A 13,336-nucleotide genomic window follows, 5' to 3' on the forward strand; every position below is an offset into this window, starting at 1 on the left:
TATTTTTAAGCAATCTCTACGCCCAATGTAAGGCTCGAACTCATAACCCTGAGATCAAGACTCACATGCTCCACTGACTGAGCCAGCCACATGCCCCTTCTTCCCTTTGTTCCTTTGTTGGAAGAAACTATAAAACTGTGGCGCCTGGGTGGCTCAGTCGGTTGGGCGTCTGCCTTTGGCTCAGGTCACGGTCCCAGGGTCCTAGGATCGAGTTCCACATCAGGCTCCCTGCTCAGTGGGAGCTGCTTTTCCTTCTGCCTGCTGCTCCCATTTGTGCTCTCTCTCTCTGACAAATCAAATGAATAAAATCTTAAAAAATAATAATAATAAAGACCAGGGCACCTGGGTGACTCGGGGGTTAAGCATCTGCTCTTGACTTGGGTCGTGATCCCAGGGTCTTCCTGCTCAGCGAGGAGCTGGCTTCTCCCTCTGCCCCTCCCCCCTGCTCAGGCTCCTCCTCTCTCCTGGTCTCTCTCAAATAAATAGAATCTAAATAAATAAATAAATAAATACCCAAACCCAACAGCCTAGGATCCTTACCACCATGCCTTCTGAAGGTAAACTTAATGTGCCCAAACCCTACTTGCAAATATTTATCTTGAAAAGACACAGGTTGGGGGGCGCCTGGGTGGCTCAGTGGGTTAAGCCTCTGCCTTCGGCTCAGGTCATGATCTCAGGGTCCTGGGATCGAGACCCACGTCGGGCTCTCTGCTCAGCGGGGAGTCTGCTTCCCTTCCTCTCTCTCTGCCTGCCTCTCCGCCTACTTGTGATCTCTCTGGCAAAATAAGAAACAAAATCTTTAAAAAGAAGAAGAAGAAGGAAAAGACACAGGTCGGAAACAGGATGCTCTGTCATCAATCTCGTGGCAGGGCTGGATCATGTCTGTGGTGCGTCAGCCGCCCCCCAGCAGCCCCTAAGGAATGCACAGCCCTGGCTGGCGGGGCTCTCGGACAGTGATGGGTGTGACACAGAAGCCGGTGTCTGAGGTAACCCCAGGGAGGGGGAGCAGAGTGGGCGGGGCTCCCTCCCACATCCCCACTGTCTCCTTCTCCACCCAGCGCCAGCACAGCCCCGAGGGGATTACAGGACAGACCCAGCAAGAGCTTCTCGCTCTTCCTCGTCCTGGTAGGTGTGTACAGCGTTGGGTTTGGAAGAGGATCCTTCTTCACACGCCTGGATTAGAAGGATCTGCCCTAAGACTTGATGTAAGGAGAGATTTTCCAAGGAGACGCCACAGGCAACATGGGGCGGGTGTGCCAGCAGAGGTGTGACACCGGCCAGGAGAGTGAAATGAGGACCAGGACGCTACGGGTGATGCGCCTGTCGAAAAACGCCAGGAAGAAACCCTCAGTCCGCATTACACCTGACTCAACGGAACGCCTTTCCTCGAACACATTTAAGTCTTCACACCAGAGTCACACTGAATTTTACACATCAGGCTTTCTTCACAGTCTGGGGTGCCTGTGAATATTGCTTTCATCAGATTTGGACAAAGAGACAGTCTCATAATGTGTTTTCACCTGAGTCTTGAAATCAGCATTAAAAAGCCCGTGACAAAATTGAGGCATGAAATAAGGGATTAAAACTAAATCAGATAGCCACAAAGGACTATGAACGCTGCAGACAATAAGCGTCTATTTAATACATATTTACGATTTATAGGTTATAATAATTGTAAGTTATTAACAATCATTTATCCAATAATAACTTACTTAATTAAATAACCATTTATTTCCTCCCATCTAAGAGGGGACAGACATCTGTAGAGACCTTCCCAAGAGAACTGTGGGACAGACGGCAGGCCGGCCGGCCATCCTCCCGACCTCGCAGGCCACCAGGTTGGTTTCTCGTCCACAGTTCCAACCAGCCCGCCCAACCAGACCAGGTAATACGCCTGGGGCAAAAGGAACTGATGAGAGGTCCACCTCCTCTCTCTGGCTGGGTCACGAACAGGAACGTGGTGGTGGGAGCTGGAAAGAAATTTCCCAAATGCCCTTTGACAAGAATCCTCCCTGGACAACCATGTCAAAACTGGTCCCCTCTCCCTGGAACGCAAGGCACTGAACAGACAGGATCATTTTAAGCCTACGTCAGAGCATGTGATGGACAGAAAGCAGATACGACCGCCTGCACGGAGCGGTGAGGTCAGAGGAGGTGGGCTGTCAGAGGGTGTGTGCCCTGCACTGAAAGCCACCTGGTTTGTCCGGGAAGAAAAATATCCAGGTGCACAGGCTGGGGGGCACCGGCCAAGGGAAAGACACTGTCAGCCTGGCCAGAAGCAGGGTTCAGTTCAATCAGAGATTCTCCAGCAGGCACTGTGCCCACGTCCCGCTCTGGATTCGCTGCCCAGCACTGTGCGGGCACAAAGCAGGCTGCAAACATGTGCTCATGGAACGTGCAGCCTGCGGACCCCAGGCGGAGTACTAAGCAGGCCACAGTGGGTACACCCGAGGTGCAGATGATGGGACTCTCACCCCCTGAGACCTCAGTGCTCACAGACTGTCGAGGCCACTCCCCTGACTCTACATAAAAATACACAGCTCTCCAGGAACTAAGAAGAGGTAGGGGTGACATTCCCCTCAGAGTCTCCGAGAACACTGGTTGGAACAGGTCAGGGAGGAAGCAGCTCTTGAAGGATGAGAAGGCCTTGGGAGGTATGGGAAAGCCATCCAGATCAAGAGAACAGGGTTTTGAGCAAGGCCCTAGGAAGGCAACAGGGCAGCTGGGCTGGGGAACAGGGGTGGGGACGGTGGAGAAGCGCCCTGGGGTTCTGCCCCAGAACCCTCTGCCAGAGCTGGTCTCTTGCTGCCTGGAGCCCTGGAGGGCTGGGAAGGCCCACCAAGATTTCTGCAGGCCTCAGGGCTGAAGACACAGAAACAAATCATGATTCTGTCCCAATGAGGCCAAAAGCAAAAGCCCAGATTTAGGAGCAAACAGACAAAAGTCAGTGAAAGCCAAACATGTTTGAGAGACGGAAAAAATAACAAAAGTATGGAAAGTTCAGTGCTCCTTCATCTCGCCAGCTGTCTTGAACTAAACAAAGTCACAAAGAAGTGACCGTAAGTAAAAGAAAGACCCACCTTCACAGGACCTCGGGGCTGGTCCGTGTCACAAAGAAGGGAAACAGGTGCCCTCTGCCAGGACGTTTCTGTGCAGTCATTTACAAGTGAGCTCCTGAATGAATGGTCTCATGGCACTGAAGTGGTTTCTCTGTCTCGCATCCTTCCTTCTGGTCATTCCCAAAAGACCCCCTGATTTAAATGCACCACTATTTGCAAAGTCTGCCTTTTCACGATCAAACTGGCCAGAGGACAGAAAACCAAATAATAAGAACCCCAGAGGTAAAGCGCCCAGCTTTTGGCCCCCCCTTTTACCTTTCTGGAAGATTTTCTGTCCGTTGATTCTTCATTTAAAAGCAGTATCCTGGGTGGTGTAAGTTCCAGATGCCAGTTTCTAGAACCTCAATAAGGTGCAAGCAGCCCCCACCCAGAGAATCCACGTTCCCGGGCGCCCAGGTGACGCCTGAGAGTGTCCAGGGCCATGCCCAGGAGCTGGTGGGATTCCTCACCGCCCAGAAGCTTACAATGTGACCGTTTCCTCTCTCACTGCCAGGCAGCTGAGCCCGGGGCAGATGTGGAAGCTGTGTAAAGCGTGGCCCTAATGGAAAAACTCGGTGGCACAGGGCTTCAGTGTTTTGCAATTTTTTTTCCTGTAAGCTACATTGTTGGAATGGTTTGACATGCCAACCTTTCCCTCCGCCCCTACCGGCCTACAGACTGCCAGGTCTCCACCCCGGGCGGCTGTAACAGCCGGTGTGTCATTGGGCTGAGTCACCCCTCGCTCAGGGGTGGAGTCCTGGCTGAGGCACAGGGCGCAGAAAGCCGGCAGGTTCTACTACCTGCTTGGGCAGCTCTCAGGAAGACAGATGAGTTTTTGTCCTCCCAGCTGACACTGGAGGGGAACACGCTAAATGGGCCACCTCAAAAAACAAACAAACAAACAAACAAACAAACAAAAATACAAAAGACCTACACACACAAAAACAACAAAAAACCGAAACCACATTTCCCTGGTGTGTCCCTGATTTGATCAATGCAGCCCCGTCCGTCCGTTGGGAATGCTGGGGGAAAGGAAATCACGCAGTCATACGTGGGGAGTGCACAGATGTACGTGGGGAGGACACTGGCAGCCGAGAAAGAAGGAACATTTGTGGGTTTTCGTTAAAAGAAGAGGAGACGCACAGACTACGGGGTGAAGACACCTGGGTCTGGGCTTAGGAATCTTTAGAAATCTCACATCTCTCTTTTGTAGTTGGAGTCAGGGGAGATACCTACTCCTTGTCTTCCGGGAGGCTCCAGAAGGGGCCTGTTGTGGCTGCTTGTACACAAACATTTAAAAAGCCTTTGCCTGGTGTACAATTGTTGCAAGAGAAAAGAGCACTGAGAATAGTGGGCAGGAATGGGAAAATCTGACAGTGAGGGCTGAATCAATGTTTTCACAAAGTTATTTGCAAAGCTGATGGGATTTATTGACTAATCCAAATGTTGTGAGACGAGATTCGGGAAATCATGTGCCTGTCGTCTTGGTTCTGCAGAACAGAGATCATGCCCAGAGTACAAAAGATCCCACAGACAGAAAACTTGCTCCCTTAAGGAAGATCTCGAGAAAGGACCCAAGATAAATTCAGCACCTGTGACTGAGCACACAGCATTCCCAAGCATCGCCTCCTTTAAATAAAGGCTCACTGGGCAAAACCTCCAGCTCAGATGGGAGGAAAGTCACAGGCCACTCAAATCTGGTCACACACGAGACCGAGAGAGAGCCCACAGACGGAACTTTGGGGACGAGAACGCATCCCATCAATCCAACAACAATCGGTCCATCGGCCCCGTGTTCCTTCAGGTTGACAGTTCTGCTTTTCTATCTGTTGGTTAGAAAGGCCCCCTGAATACTATAGGACAGTATTTGATCATGGTCCAAGTGCTGTTAAGATTGGAAATCTGGCCACAATTTTTAAAAAATTCTCAAAATAGTCACATACGTATTTTTAAGTTGTGAGATCACTTGTCCATACAGAACTACCAGCTGAGATCACGACGAGATACAAATGCGCTGCATACTTAAAGCACTTCTCATCCTCAGAATTCATGAGGAATTGCAGCCCAAAGTAGAACCAGGCTTAGCTTCTAAAACATGAGCATACTTTTCCTAAAGCATATGGAAATGAGTGAATCAGTTCCAGCTCATTCCAAAAATATCCAGTAGAGAAGCCAAGAGAGGAAGAACAGAATCATCAATTTTTTTTTTTTTTTTTAACTTAGAATCTCTACAAATGTTTGAATGAATCCTAGTAAACCCGATTTCCTGGCTGAAGCTCCTACAAGGTTTTTATTAGAGAAATCTTCTCCATGCAATTTTTAGTTCGATATGTTACCAGAAAAGAGCAAGAGTTTACAACCTCTGTGAATTGGAGAAATGACGTGGATATTTTCTGGACCAGATCAAATCAAACAGCCTCTCAGAGAGAAGGACCCCAAAGCAGAAACAATGAGCTCGTCATTCATGTCCCAAACCGGCACAAACTTTTCTCAGAAACTGCACAAAAGGAGATGAACGGGAATTATCTGGGGCACAGGAAGAATGCAAACCCTTGGAAAGGAAGGGAACGAGCTATACTTCAGATGGGCTCAGCTGGCCCACCCACGTCCTTTGAGAAAGAGGGGAAGTGCATAATCAGAAAAAAACGCCAATACTCATGACGGGAAGTCTGCCTTAGGTAAGCAGGGCACAGGACATTCAAATCTTGTAGGAAGGGCCTCACTTGGCAGCTTCAACAGCTCAAAGTGTTAACATCGAAGCACATCTCTCTCCTGGGTTTTTATTTTGTGTTTTTTCTTTCCTGTTGGCACCTGCACAGCATCTCTCCAAATAAAGGGTGTATCTTTGCCCAACGCCTAGGATAGGCAAAAGCCTGGTTTCTACCCATCCTACACCCTAGTAGGCTGGGACTTGCTGCCAGATAAGGCATCTTTCCCCGTCTGAACTGCAGAGTTGAATCTCCCATCTGAAATCTGAATGATGCTTAACCCACTGGGACTCACTCACGGTCTGGAGCAGCAGAGCTTCCCCAGGGGGCTCCTGGTTAAAGAGGAAGCCTGGAGAGTGTGGAAACAAAGCAAGCCCCGCAGAGGGAGGGATTCTGCAGGACGTCCCTGGGGGCTGGTGGAGTTCTGGGGTTCTGATCTAACCAGACAGGCAAGTCCCTGGAATCGGGATCTCCTATGTGTAGGTGATTTCTGCGCTGTGAAACTCAAATGAAACTGATGCTTAAAAAAATAACTATCTTCTGAAACACCATCACTATGAGAAAATACATTATTTCATGTGTAAACCTCAGTGAGAAAGGAGTCTTTCATCAATGAAAAACTAACAGTTTCATTTAACGCTGAAAGGCACAATCTAATTGAAATCCAATTACGAAGAACACCAAGTAACAGGATGAAACTGATGTACTATACTGAGACGTTTGTTAATCGGCTCTATGAGGTAATTCGCAGTAAGAAGAACTTCGCCTCTATCTCAAAGGACCTTCTACTCACAACTGCCCTCCTTTTCGGTTTCATGAAGTTTCCTGAAATACACACTTTCCCCTTGATCTACTTCATTAAGAATTTACAGTTGGCGCTCTTCTGATTTTTAATGTCGACAGAGTGCGCTGAACAAGGGGAAATGGTCCTCTGTGTTCAAGGTCCGGCTTAGCCATTAGGTAACTGGGTGGGCTGGGCAGCCTGGGTTTTTCTCATCTGAGAGTAGGGACAGGTGGAATCATAAAGACCCGCACCAGCCCTTTACCTCTGTTTTGATGTCAGGCAGCTAGGTCGCACCCTTAGCTCTCCTCATACACCACCAAACACACCGCTTTCAGGGGAGGGCAGAGCACCGACAGGAACACACATTTCATTCTTCGGCAGAGGCTTCCAGGACACCCTGGAGGGTCACGGCCGGTACCCGCGCATTCAAGCAGCCCTAGCATCTCATCCGCTCACCTTGTGCCTCTGGAGGAAGGCTGGTGGAGACCACAGCTCTAAGACTCCCCAGCAGAGACGCACACCACCGCTGCCAGGCTGAGACCTTGCCTGCAGATGGTCTCGGAAACCCCGGGGCAGTTCCAGCCAGACCAGTCGGGGCAAACTGCTCTGGTGCTTGACAAACAGCATGCAATTCCCGCTGTCGGGTTCCCAGCAGTGGGCTCAGGGTTCTGTTTGAGAAACGCCGCTGCCCGGGAAAAATATTTACACAACCGAGTGGGCTGTGCTGGGCGGCAGAGTTCTACCTGCTGGGCCGGGAGTCTGTGGGCTCCGGCTGACCCGGTCTTATCAGCGGCCTTTGTACCTCATTTAAGATCAGCATGGAGACAAAACCCGGAGCCAAAGGACTGACCAGAGTCCCAACCAGCCTTACTAAAATTTATCAGAGGAATTTAAAATGACAACCAAGTTGTTTGGTTTTTTTTTAGATTTTTTACTTATTTGTCAGAGAGAGAGAGGGAGAGAGAGCGAGCGAGCACAGGCAGACAGAGTGGCAGGCAGAGGCAGAGGGAGAAGCAGGCTCCCTGCCAAACAAGGATTCCGATGTGGGACCCGATCCCATCATGACGTGAGCCGAAGGCAGCCGCTTAACCAGCTGAGCCACCCAGGCGTCCCGACAACCAAGTTTTTAATGCAGCTTGATAAGTACCCTAAGTAACTTAAGATCTAGTTATTTGGAAAAAAATAAATGTGTTTGTGCGCGCGCACGAGAAATAGTAAAAGGGGGGGAAAACCACCATCAACTACCAAAGGCAAGTATTAGCAACAAGAAGGCTGGCAATGGGAGGCACAAACGGAACTCCCTAACCCTCATCGATTTCTTTCATTTAACTGTGACACAGGACAGGAACACAATTCTTGCCTCAAAGTCACGCGTCTGACAGGGCCTGGCACCGCGGCGCGTGAGCAGGCCCTTTTCAGACCAGGACCCGAGGAGGGACCTCGCAGAACAAGGCGGGCAGTGATTTCCCCTGACATCTGACCAGTGTTTCATATCTTGGGGTGTTTCTAGGGCTCCTATTTTATTTGTCCCTCGCAACCGTCCTGTGAAGGAGGCTGGGAAGGTGCATTAGCTTCATCGGACAAATAAGCCACTTGTTATGTAGCTTCTAAAGAGAGTCGAAGCTCTAATTAAAGTTTCACAACATGAATTAGTGTTTACAGAGGTAAACAGGGCATCCAGGTTCCAACGTGATTCAGAGACCTGAGAAAAAGCAGACCGTCCCCATGATCTCAGGGTCCTGGGATCGAGTTCCGTATAGGACTCTCTGCTCAGCGGGGAGCCTGCTTCCCCCTCTCTCTGCCTGCCTCTCTGCCTACTTGTGATCTCTCTCTGTCAAATAAATAAATAAAATCTTAAAAAAAAAATAAAAGGAGGTGACAGACACAAAAACATGATTGATTCTGACGGGGTGGATGGTGAGCAGGGGGACAATGCTGGCAGGAAAGCCCAGGTGAGGTGCCACGTGTAGCAAATTAGAAGCGAGGACACCCAGTGAAATTTAAATTTTGAAAACACAGTGAATACTTTTTTTTTTTTTAAGCATAAATCAGTCCTCTATTTTATCTGGAAGCTCTGCCCACAGGAATCCTCAGCCTCTACCAGAATGAAAGGTCCTTGGAGGTAGGGGTTTGGGCCTGTGTTTTCCCTGCTGAATCTGAGTGCCTAGAACAGTGCCTGGGACACTGGAGGCCCCGGATCCCTGCCGTGTACCTGTAAAGTGTATTTCTTCGGCGAGATGCTATGCACACAGGTGCCTGTTGCATCATCTTTATGTTGGTCTGAAACCTAGGGCAACACATTTTACAAATTACAGCATTAACTAACTGTTCTTTTTTTCCCTTTCTTTCTTTCTTTCTTTTTTTTTTTTTTTTTTTGGAGATTTTGTTTATTTATTTGATAGAGGTGAGGGGAGAGCGTAAGCAGGCAGAGGAGCAGAGGGAGAGGGAGAAGCAGGGAGCCTGATGTGGGACCCTGGATCACGACCTGAGCTGAAGGCAGACGCCCAGTGACTGAGCCATGCAGGCGCCCTGAACTGCTCTTACTTGAAAACCGGTACCTTTTATTGCAGCTAACTGAAGGACTCAGTGGGGAAGTCAGAGGATAAAAGGACTCTGAATGGTCCCTTACTCGGTTTCAGCTCTCAACGGGAGCATGAATGTGGGATGTCAGTCACCAGACGTGCTGGCAGCCCAGGGCCTGGCCAACTGGTACTTTCCTCAGCTGACTTCTTTAATTCCTGCTTTGTTCCCAAGACCATGAGCAATGTTTCTGGGGCCAGTGCCCTGACTCCACCTTCATATGGGAATTTTCCTCAAGTTCTATGGGAGCCCAAAGCACTGATTTTTTTTTTTTTTTAAGGGAAAGGGCTGGGGGAGATTCCTTTTGGGCACAACACACATAGGGGAAGTAGGGTTTAAAAAATATATATATTTGGGACGCCTGGGTGGCTCAGTTGGTTAAGCGGCTGCCTTCGGCTCAGGTCATGATCCCAGTGTCCTGGGATCAAGTCCCACATCGGGCTCCTTGCTTGGCAGGGAGCCTGCTTCTCCCTCTGCCTCTAGCCTGCCACTCTGTCTGCCTGTGCTTGCGCTCTGTATCTCTCTCTCTCTCTAACAAATAAATAAAAATCTTAAAAAAAATATATATATATATATTTAATATTAATTTTTGGAAAATGAAAAAATATCAATTTACTCCACATTTACAATTTTACTGAACTACCCAAGTTATTTATTTTTCTCACAGGAAGGATCAGTATCCAGCCCTCATTCGCTGCATAAATCCCTTTTTATACCATCTTAATGTGCAACCTATAAATGTTCTTATGTTAATTAGATTTTGAAACAGCATATTTATAACGAGCATATACTTCGGCATTGAGTATGGCTTTTTTTTGGGGTAAACAGTAGCAGGTATTTCTTTTGTAATATAGAGCAGGAAAAGAAAAATCATCGTTTTTATAAGCACATCTGGACTGTGTGAAGTATACACAACTGAAAGACAACATGGAAGATAAGCAGAACATGTATTTCCAGGTTGTGGTATTAGCAAGAATTCCTGCTTTATTTTTCAGAAAATATTAAACTTTTATATTTTAAAGTTTTCTAAAATGAGCATCATATGTATGTATGTGTATGTGTATGTGTGTGCATGTGTGTGTTGTAACTAAAGTAATTGTGTCGGGCTGAGCCTCAAATCAGATTGCTCATAGAGGTCCTGGCGACTAGAGTAAACACTACCGTCCCTCGCGTGGTCCTGACACCTGTCTGCAGTAACCATTCATCCCCGGACACCCCAGAAGTCACTAATGAGAGCTTCCCTTTGCTTCCAAACTCAGTGCCCAGACCTGTTAGGCAGGGGGAAGGTGATAGCTGGGTCATCAGACTTTAGGAACAAAGGGACAAGGGACGCTCTAGGATGAGTCAAGCTGAAAAGGAACGGAGGGGAAATGAGGCAGGTACCTAAACCCATGGAGATAAGAATATGCCGGAGACGGCAGAGGGTCAAGTTCTGGAAGGACCCCTCCCCGCTCTGAACATGTGAATGCAGGTGAGGACAGGAGTGGGAAGGGAGAGCAGAGCATCCCGGGGAACTGAAACTCACCCACAACACTCAGGAAATTTCACAAGGCTTCAGTTTCCTCCCTTATCAACTCTTTAACCAGAGAAGCAAGGAATAAGCCCGACTTCTCTGACTTAGGTGAGTGCCTGAGTCTCTCTGCGCTCACAGAAGGATGGATGCGGGGGCAGTGGTGATGACAGGAGGATGACGCATGATGATGGAGGCAAAACTCCTGGGCCACCATGGTACACGGTAAGTGTTCAGGCCATGTTAGCTTTTGTCGTTCATAATGTCTTAGTGGCGGCAGTAAGGGCAAGCAAAAGAAAGAAAAGAGAGAGACGAGTCGTCCCAGAATCAACCACCGAGTTTGGACTGGTTTGGATGGGGGCAAGTTATAGCTTTTCTTGCCAGAGGACAGGCCTTCTCCTGGGACAGAAAGTCACATGTGGGCCGGGCAAGCCCACTCCAGAGGGCTCATCCTGTTCTGCCCTTACCAGGGCTCTCCAGCTTACAGGGCGCTTCTAAGTCCATTTCTGGTCCTCACATGGGTCCTAACTGTGCAGGCAGAGGTATTCATTGACGGTTTACACATGGACAACTAGTCTTGCCCTGTATTTCATGGTTAGGGCTGGAGATGGGACTCACCTCAGGGTTCCTGATTCCAACTCCACATTCCTTCCATTAGCCAGAGTTCAGGCAGCACGCTCCCCACACAGCTCCTGCTCTCACACCTTCTGCTCTCGGGCAGATCATTCGAGAGTGGAACGGACACCTGGCACACCGTTTGGGGCAGGTGGTTGTCTCCTATCTTACACCATCTCTTGGGAGGCTTCTCTGCATTTGTTCTATAAATTTCTCCCAAATCTTACACAAGCAATATTAGACCAGACACGCCATCCACATAAGTCTCTATGTAGATGCAGAACTGAGAATGCACGTCTTCATGAGACGGCTTGTTGTGTGTTCCTCCCTGGGAAGGAACAGCACGACCTTCTCCAGCCCCTTTCTCTTTACGTAGCAACGTGAAAACAGGACCTGCTGGGGACTGGATCCCAGGAACCGGCCTAAAGCACCAGACTCACTTCTTCTCTCGTTGCTCAGTCCCTCATCAAGAAGTTTGAGGACAGTGTACGTTACCCTTGGATCAGCATTCAGGATTTTACATTTATCTTTCAGCACTTCAATACAACTGACGTGGGGAATAATTTACCTAACTGACTTCTGTACCGAAAGACTCTAAAGATAATAGAAAAGTCTCCAAGAGATTTAAAAAAAAAAAGAAAGAAAGAAAGAAAGAAAAGGCAAAAAAAACCCAACCTCATTGGATAGAAAGTTCTTTGAAAGCCTAGTTATCTAGGCAACTTGCTACTATCTATCCATTATTAAAAAAGAAGTCAGAAATCAGCTTGAGCCAAGGCATACACCTCCACATACACACACTCCAGAGCACGGTTACCTGAGGCACAGCCGTTAACCTTTGTGGTGTGAGCCATGCTGGCTGGGATCCAGGGACAGGTCCGGAAAGGAGTGAGGAGTCATGCAAATCTTATGCACCAAGTTCCCCAATGCATTCACCCTGAAATAAGAAACAGAGTCCCATCAAAATGGATCATTTAAAAATACGTACGACACTAAATCTTAGATGCGTGTTTGCCAAGATGGCTGCTAATGGACGGTGCAGATCCGACAGCAGAGAGGCAGCCCCTGGGTGGTGGGGACGGCTGTCTGGCCCCGCTGTGCAGGGTTGAGAGGGTCACACCCGTGCAGAGGGGCCTGGGGATGGGCAAGAGAGCGGGTCTCCAGACAGAGTACTCTTCCAGGAGATAAAACTGGTTTTCTAGAAACGTGACTTTTTTTTAGAAAGGTGGCCTTCAACTGCCAATGGGTTCATAATGGGTACGGCTCCACAGCCCGTCACAAACCATGTCTGGTTCTTAGCCTCTTTTCCAAAGGCTGGCTCAACACTTTCATTCACTCAGTTGTCCTCACAGTAGCTGCTGTTGCTGTTATATGAGTGTTCACATTTTTAAAGGATTCATTCGTGGGAGCCCCTCTGAGGTATCTCCAAGTCTTTCACCTACTTGGTCTTGTGAGACGTAAATGTGATCTGGTAAGCTCCTCTCTTAAAAAGCCTCCCACAGCTCCCACGGTCCTGTCAGATAACGTCCACGTGACAGAGCTTGACACACAGTTTGGAAACATCAGGCTTCACGCTGGGCACCCTATTTGCTACCTGATGTGAATCCTCTATTTTAAAGTTAACGGAGGGGCACCTGCTCGGTTGGTTAAGCATCCGACTCTCGACTTCTTAGCTCAGGTCATGATCTCAGGGAACGTGGAATGGAGCCCCATGTGGGGCTCCGTGCTGGGTGTGGAGCCTGCTTAACACTCTCTCCCTCTGCCCCTCCCCTGGTCCCCCTCTAAAAAAATAAAACATAAAAAAAAAAAAAAAAAGAAAGTTAACTGAGATTACTACCATAAGACATGTTACAATCACAAAATTGAAAACAAAAAATAAACAAAAACAGGAAAGGAACACTACTCCAACCTTGCTCTTTCGAAATGCCTTTTGAAAAATGCTGGCAAAGAAACCAAACAATGGTACAGATGGAAGTATTCCATTTCCACTATGTCCGAGTCATAACTCTAGACCCAGGAAATCTGAAGAAATTGATCTAATGAA

General features: G+C 48.3%; 1 protein-coding gene across 3 annotated transcripts in view; it reads right to left on the minus strand.

The window, feature by feature from the left end:
* KANK1 (KN motif and ankyrin repeat domains 1) overlaps positions 1-13,336 on the minus strand; it is a 192,433-nt gene that overhangs the window by 48,826 nt on the left and 130,271 nt on the right. For all 3 annotated transcript variants that reach the window (XM_045065053.1, XM_045065051.1, XM_045065052.1), the window contains one exon: positions 12,110-12,229. In XM_045065053.1, the coding sequence (XP_044920988.1) occupies positions 12,110-12,146 (37 nt within the window). In that variant the 5' untranslated portion in view covers positions 12,147-12,229. The remainder of the gene's footprint in view (positions 1-12,109; positions 12,230-13,336) is intronic.

This window comes from Mustela putorius, unplaced genomic scaffold, assembly GCF_011764305.1.
Source record: "Mustela putorius furo isolate JIRA1106 unplaced genomic scaffold, ASM1176430v1.1 tig00003854_pilon_pilon_pilon, whole genome shotgun sequence".
Taxonomy (NCBI): Eukaryota; Metazoa; Chordata; class Mammalia; order Carnivora; family Mustelidae; genus Mustela; species Mustela putorius.